General features: G+C 34.9%; 1 protein-coding gene across 1 annotated transcript in view; it reads right to left on the bottom strand.

Annotated features, from left to right (window-relative positions):
- Positions 1–1,181: 1,181 nt before the first annotated feature.
- The window catches only part of LOC137923757 (dynein axonemal heavy chain 1-like), a 95,418-nt gene continuing 88,290 nt past the window's right edge, over positions 1,182–8,309 (bottom strand). The window contains exons 82-86 of the mRNA XM_068767024.1: positions 7,059–7,154; positions 5,418–5,548; positions 4,454–4,635; positions 3,600–3,729; positions 1,182–1,396 (exon numbers count right to left, since the gene is read on the bottom strand). Coding sequence (XP_068623125.1) covers positions 1,182–1,396; positions 3,600–3,729; positions 4,454–4,635; positions 5,418–5,548; positions 7,059–7,154 — 754 coding nt within the window. The remainder of the gene's footprint in view (positions 1,397–3,599; positions 3,730–4,453; positions 4,636–5,417; positions 5,549–7,058; positions 7,155–8,309) is intronic.

The following is an 8,309-nucleotide window of genomic DNA, read 5'->3' as shown; positions in this document are numbered from 1 at the left end:
AAATCACGCAAATTACTTTTAGGTTATGTTGAACTTGCATTAACAAACACACGCGATATTTCTGTCTAAAACAGTGAGAAACCTGTACCACATTTTTAGTTCTAAAAATGCTTCATAAATTTTAAAAAATTCCACCTATATAAATATATTTTAACTTTTAAAATTTCACTATTTAGTTTATTTGTATTGATGGACAATTTTATAATAAAAATATCACAGGCATAAAAACAATCATCATGTAAAAATATTTTATTATCTATAAATAAAATTACAAGGTTGTATAAACTCATATACGATAAACATTTCGTTATCTATATCAAAGAATGGGAAATCTTGCACCAAAATGCCAATTGTAGCACATTCAACAAACATGTATAGTCATTTGAAATGTTGTAACAGTATCAAAATGTCCCAAACCTTATTATTAATGTTACATACGTTGATAAAGCGAATAGGCAAATCGAATAGGCATTGAATAGGCCACATAGCTAACAAAACAGAAATCTACTGGAGCCTTTCCTTTCTGAAGTGGAGAGACGATCCTGTTGAGGTGATAATATGTTAATTATAGGTCGCTTCCAAACAATATTAAAGCAAAATCAGTGATACAATTCCTTGTCCAAGTGTGGAAATCAAAAGTTCCTCTTTTCAGCCGATGATTAGTTTAATAATAATTCCCGAAATTTGTTTATTATTATTTATTTATGAATAAATAAATAAGTCATTTACATTTACAAACATAATATAAGTGATCACTTTATTGAAATATAGTCACATATATATGTGAAATTATCCATCTCCATAAAAATGCGACTTTAATGACGTCAAATAATTTTTCTTCATCAAATTAATGATGAACTATTTAACTTGATCAACAAAGTTAAAGATAACGCGTGCTGTGCCCAATCTTGTGCCTATTCCAGAGATTTACTTTAGTGGCGAATGTAACTAAAATAACATTTTATGACCTAACACTTCATAGATACAAGTCAAATCAATAAATTGACTCTACATTGCTACTGACTTAAGGAAAACAGAAGATAAGATAGTATGGAAAGAACTTGTCATCGTTTATGTCAAGGTTTCTTAAAACGGAGACTACTTTTGGAAATAAAGACAACTGAGAGAAAGTCACATATTTTTGAATGATTTCTAGTTTGATATTATCTTATTGTATCTTCTTAATAGTCCAAAGCGCAGAAGAGAGCGACGCCACGCTTTATCCAATGCGCCTGCGGTTTATGTGTGGCTAGTTCTATGGTCATCACATAGTTGGTAGAGTGGCCGGTGGTCGATAGAGTGCCCGCTCGGAGTAATGTCTTGTACGTTGGACATTCATAGAGTCCCTGTTGCAGCTTGTGACTTTGTTCCGGCTTCATATAGATAATTGCCATCTCTAAAACAAACAATCAAACTTTGAATATCTAACTAAATATATATTAATATATAATGTCCCGCACATGCACGGATGCGCAGTGCCCTAGAGACTGAAACAAAGCTAAAGATAGACATAGAGAGCATCGCCATTATGATGGGCGACGACAACCTTCGCCCACCATTCCTATCTTTCCCTCGTGGGGTGGCGAGTGATACGGTTGAAAGAAACAAAACTGTATAGAATAAGGTACTTAATAAACTCTGCACAAAATAAATTGTTAACTAATAATAAGAAATAGAAAAAGAAATGTGTAATAAAGAATTAAGAAAGTAAAATAAATGTGTAAATAAAGATAAAATAAATGTAAGATAAAATTAAAGAATAAAAATAAATAAAATGTACCTAGCCACCTTAGAGTAAGAAGATGATGGAAGAAAGATGAGGAAAGAAGGCAGGTATAAAATAGCAAAACGAAAGATATTGTGAAGGACAAAAGCAACGAATGAAAGATATTGTGACGCGTGAAAGAGTGATAAATAAAGAAAAGACTGAAAAAAAAATTATTGTACAATAAAGTCCCTGATTCCAAAAAATTTGGGGTATGAGAGGCCCCCAATAGCGGGGGCCATATAAAAAAAACTAAAGAAATAAATATATTATTGTATTTAGTAAGCACATCTTTGTATCAAATTATAAGCCAAAATTGTAAATTATATAGTTAAAAATGGGATGAAACAAACAGACAAGCATACTGTGGTAACATATATCTAAATAAATATGTCACAATTACCACTCAATAGAACAAGGACATGTAGGAATAAAAAGACTCCGAAATCCGTACACAACTAAACAACGTCCCGTATATATGTTGATAGACACAATATATATCTTACTCTCTCAAGTCGAATAAAATAGTGATTTAAGACATATATGATATGATACAATTAAATTTACTTGCGCTACTTCAAATGTATTGCCTCTATATCTATTCACACTTTATTGTACACCATAGATAATATCTAAAAAAAGAAACAATCTCTACAGAGGTACAAGAAGCGGTCTTATTGCTCGAGGCGATCTCTACCATACAACCTTTGGATGGAGTTGAGAGACATGAAGCAGAAGGCAGTTTAGGGTGTACATACATACAAATATATAAATCACAATACACCTACATATATGCAAACGAACTTAGTATATATATATACATATATGCACATATGAATGGGTATATACTATCTATACCGCATCTCAAACAAACTAAAGTTGATTCTTTATCAATATAAAATTAATATTTTCATATATTGGAGCGACCGATTGCAACTAAATTTCCACGAACGACATAGTAAAAGTTGCGATAGGTCACTAAATAGGGGTAGAACAAAACCGATCGACATGGCAATCTTCAAGGGGAGGCCTAATCCCAGCTGTGGGTTGCCATCAGTTGAAAAGAAGAAAAAGATCTAGTGGCAAAGCCCCTCACCGCGTCTCACGCGGCTTCATCATAACATATTCTTAGCACACCCTGTATAGTGAAATGTCTAAATATTATCTAATAGAATCAGGCGCTTACCTCGCGGAAGTCCATCCTAACTAAGAAAGAGACTAATATATAGCTACTTCCGCTATGCAGCAGTAGTCGTGCAATGAAGCCAGCCCCCTGATAAATGCATGTGCGGTAAACAATGCGAAACACAACTACCACCGTTAATTTACTCTACACGTGTTTCACCCCTTCACGGGGCATTCTCGGGAGATGTTGGACCCACCAAACACTCGCACAGCTGTATAGCGGAAGTAACTATATTTTAGTCCCTTTCTTAGTAACTAAATATTATTAAGGTACATTTAGATTATTTATAATACTTTTCATTTTGAAGAATATTCTATTTGATTCTTTTTCAACCCGAGTGCCTCAGGGTAAATAAGTTTAACCAAGCTGTTACAAGTTCGTCACCGATTAAAGCGAGTGAATCTAACGTTAAGTTACACAATCATAACTTAAAGCATAATTAAGTTGTATGTTAAATAAGTTAGCTGTTAAAGTTTACGTGAATCTTATTGTTTGACTAACAAATCTTGAGAGTTTAGAATGTTTCTGTTCAACAAGTGTGCACCGCAGGTGCGAAGCTATACACTAGCAAGTATCACGAATATTCATGTACACTCAACAACTAAATATATATTAGATTTCTAACAAAGTAGAAGATGGTAGAGATACCAGTGTACAGCTCCTTCGGTCGACTCTCCTCAAGACTCATGTCGCCCATGTTCCATCGCGCCCCCTCCAAATAGAGTCCTCTCACACAGCATCCATCATCAGGCTTCTTTGGAGGGGGACCAGCAAGGGGCTAAAATTATTCCATTTATTACCAAAAGCTACAAGATTAATATAAGATGATGATAAGCCTTATTGATTAGTTCTTCAGGCAGTTCCTCTCTGCGTTCTTCAGCTTGCTGCGCTTATTGAAGCGAATGGCCTATTTTTTGGGGACCCTTATTCAACCACTATCATCTATTTATTTTTCTCACATATTTTTTGTTCTATTTATTTCATACATACATAATACAATTTCACATTTATTATTTTTATTCAATTATTCATTTGCTTTCACACATTTGTTTAACAATTTATTAGTTCTTAAATCATATAACTTTCTTACAACTTAGATTTAATTATTTACACTGCTATTATCACAACTTGTTTGTTATCTTTCTTGATATATATATATATATATATATATATATATATATATATATATATATATATGTGTGTATATGGCTGTCAGTTAATGTATGGTGTTTTGTCAGAGTGCTCGTGGTCATGACCTGGTCGGTTCTGGTGCCCCTGCAGCTCTCTTTAAGCGTCGCCATGTATCTCGGTGTATTTCGGTATGAGAGCATTCATTTACTAACTTATTAGTAACAGTTTTGTTAATGTTATTTCGTCAAAGAGAATCCACGCATTCGCTTGTCTTTCCTTTTTTCTTGCACCACCAAACGTTCCATTGAGTCCTCATATAACTATAGTCGGAATTCATGTGTATGTCTGTTTGTACGTTTAGTGATACAAACCTCAAAAGCATATGCCACAGTGTCGATAGCAATAACGTGCTTCCTGGCGTAATTCTGCAGGGCGCCGGTGAGGAACGCCTGGGGAAAATAGAACCCGGAGATCCAGAACACCTTGGGGATACCGCCCTCGACCCATTGCTGCATAAACTGAACGCGAAGGCACAGATCTTTTACCCATGCACCTGGATATCAATTAATCTAAATATAATTAATAATAACAGAAAAAATCATACAAAATACAAACCGTAGAAGTAAAAAACCAGTTTTTAACCATAAATTCCGCTAGGGCTTTAGGTAACTAATTATGCATAAATCTAGAATATAAATGTGAAAGTCACGGTGACATTTGGCGCCATTTGTAAAAATTAAGGCAGATTCCCATTATGACATTATTTTTGCGCCACCATAATACTATAAGCGAAGAAGTTCCAGAATATGTCCACCCTCATGATTGATTGACGACCTTGATAAAATTGCTGGAAGAACCCGTATGCAGGCGAATCCCGATCGATCCCAATGTAAATTTACGGGGCATGCCCAGCTGTGGACGTCGTCCAGCTGAAATAATTGGTATAGGCCACTTCCAATTGCGCCTCATGGATATTTCTGAGGAAGGCTTTTACCCACAAGCGCACTTATTACGGCTGAAATAATGGCATGGAAGTTAACAATAGATATATTCACATTATAAATAATAATAATAATGATAAATTATTGGTAGAACCCCACTAGCTGGACTGACGACATGTTAAGGATCGCGGGAAGACACTGACTGGGTCATCGTGGTGACCTCTAGGGAATCCATAAGCCTTGCTGAGAGTATATTGGGTGAAAGAAAGAAACAAAAGATAAATACGATTTATTCAATCCATGATAGAACTACACAAGAAGCTTCTCAACTATAAGACATCACTCTTATCATTTGTTTCAAGGTGAAAGTTTACAAAAAGCAAATAAAGCCTACCTAAAGGCTTCAGCGAAGGGTACGCCTTCGAGCTCCACATTGTAGGTACATCTTGACGGGTGAGACCGTTGGCCATACTTTCCAGGGCCTCCGACATTACGACAAGCCCCTTTAAAGCCTTCAGCAAATCCCTGTTTAAGAATAGAACATGCAAAATCCTTGCAGAACTGGCAAAACCTTGAAGGCAAATTTATTTAGACTTCCATCTCTACACTGACTTATGCTCATTGAGATTTCCAAGAGGACCTGTAGAAAGCGACCATTCAGCGTCTTCCAACGGCATTAATAGGGAGAAGGCTTTGACAAGCAGTGGAGGTCTTTCATAATAACTGACTGATCACAATATCTCTAGAAACATAAGATGTATAGAGATGGAATTTGGTACGTATATTTCTATAGCTAAGTATCAGCATAGTACGAATTTTATCAAATTCTACGCATAAGAGATATCTCAAAGGTATAAAAGTAACCTAGGGAATTTTTTTATATGAAGAAAATTTACAAGAGTCAGTTTTAAAATCATATCTTTCTTCTTCTTACACGTTTTATTATACTAGCAATCTATCTCGCGCTTTTCGTGGCCCGTCGCTAATGTATAGACTCATCGCGATATCTAAATAATCTTAAGTTGTAAATGCTTGAAATTTGGTAAAGATATTCCTTTAGTTAAGGTAATATTAGCTAAGAACGGATTTTACTAAGATATTTACGCAAGGTGAGTTTAGAAGGCTTTCATTAAAATGCATATTGTCATACTATCAACCTTTGCTTGAATTTTTTTTCAGCGCGTCTTTATTACCAAGTATTTATTTTTATTTTCTGAACCCCGCTATTAGACGCCTCTCGTATCCTCTCTCTTATTTATAGAATAGGGACTTTTATTTTCTAAAGTTTTTCAATTAATAATATCATTTTCGCGCTCTTCTGTCGTTTCTCATATGATCTTTTATTTTCTTTCTCTCTACAATTCTTCTGCCTTTCCCTTTCATCTATTTTCCTTTCGTTCGATCATTCTTTCTTCTTCTCATACCTTAACTATTATTATTCTTGTTTTTATACTATTTCTCACTTTTGGTATATTCTAGGTTACATTTTTACAATATTGTTTTGTTTAGTTCTTTATTTGTTAGCCTGTCTTAACACTTTTAATTTTAAACTTTAACTATTATTTCTTTTTATCGTATTTTTGGCAACCGTTCTGCATATTTTCAGAAACGTTGGTCTTGTATCCTCCTCGTTGATTAGCGAGGCCATAAGGTCCTCGCCAACCTTTATACCTTACCGGCATTCGGAGTCGACTCGAAGTCTTCCGAATGCGGGACAGTGGGCTACCAGGTGGACCACGGTCTGGTCCACGGCCAGTTCACAGAAGCAAGAAGGGTCCTCCTTGAGCTCAAACCGGTGAAGGTACTCGGAGAAACCCCCAGGCTCGCGAAGATCTTGACCAAGACCGCGTCCACCTCGATAACCAAGTAATAATTACCAAATATTAAGTTTATGACTACACAAAATGTTCAAACCCAATCCAACAGTTAACGAGAAAAGTTTTATTACTGAAACTCTTCATATGTACAATGGATTTCAAACAGCAGAAGACTAAGAAAATTTATTCATATGAGCGAAATATTCAAAGGAACTTACTTCAAAGAGCTATTTATTACGTTCAAAAGCTTATTGTAACGTATCGCCTCTTGTATCAGCACGGTGTTCAACGACTCCTTGTAAGAAACGGGGTAGCTGTTGACACAAAGACACATTATTTACTTTTTAAACGGTTTTATTAAGTTCGACCCGTACGGAATTTGTTTATTTGGGTCAAAATTAGAAATTGAAATTTAAGCACCTTCCCGTTGTCAGATTGATTTGAAATGTGGTACATACATTTATTTTAGATGACAATACAATATAATAAAATCAATAACATTATAAATCTAAGATGGCCGCCGATACAAAATGGCGGATTACATATTTATCCTTAACCCCCTCAATATGGGTATCAAATGAAAGGGCTACACTAATAAAACACGATGATTATGTCGAAAATTAAAATTCAAGATGGACGCCGTTCCAATATGGCGGACTAGGTACATATTTTTTCACAACCACCACAATATGGGTATCAAAAAACCGTTTAACTTAAAAGTTTTTTAAATGTATTTATTTATAAGATAAAAAATCACAGAACGGTATATGCAACAGGTGAATAATCAAATTCAAATTGAAACATTTATTTTACATACAGCAGTTAATATTTCTAGGTTGGTAGGACTGTCTATAACATTTGCCAAGCGTCTGTTTGTCAAAATTAGAAATATCATTTGGCACAGTCCAAATCATTTTGAAGGATATTTTGTTTCTCAAACGCGTCAAGTCTAGATAGACGCCAAAATCGCTCAATTTTTTAGAAAAAAAAAGTCAAAAACTCGATACGTGTTGTTCTACAATCGGCGTTTTCACTTAATTTGGCTCCGTGCAACTTTTGACTATTTTAACAAACTCAAAAAGCATAAGTAAGAAAAGGACCAATATTTAGCCACTTCCGCACATGCAGTGGTAGTCGTGCAACAAAGTGCACCACTGCATGTGGCTAAATATTGGTCCTTTTCTTACTTAGGATGGACTTCGACAAGGTAACGCCTGATTCCATTAAATATCAAAAGGCATATACGGAGGCGCAAGTCTGATCGAACAAATAAAAACGAAATCGAAGAAAGTCTTGAAGGAAGATATCCGAAAAAAGACTAAACCGGATGTTTCGAGGATTGGAAAAAGCGTTGGCAAAAGTTCGTTTTATCGGACGGGGATTACTTTGAATAGGATGATATTTATTTATAACAATAAATAATGAATTTACACTTTATAAACAAATATTAAAATTATTAAATCTAATAA

Source organism: Battus philenor, unplaced genomic scaffold (genome assembly GCF_028537555.1).
Source record: "Battus philenor isolate CCGP_79_NKW_IND1 unplaced genomic scaffold, ilBatPhil1.0.hap1 SCAF_22, whole genome shotgun sequence".
NCBI lineage: Eukaryota > Metazoa > Arthropoda > Insecta > Lepidoptera > Papilionidae > Battus > Battus philenor.
The sequence above is the reverse complement of the archived record's forward strand: the minus strand, read 5'-3'. Positions and strand labels throughout refer to the sequence as shown.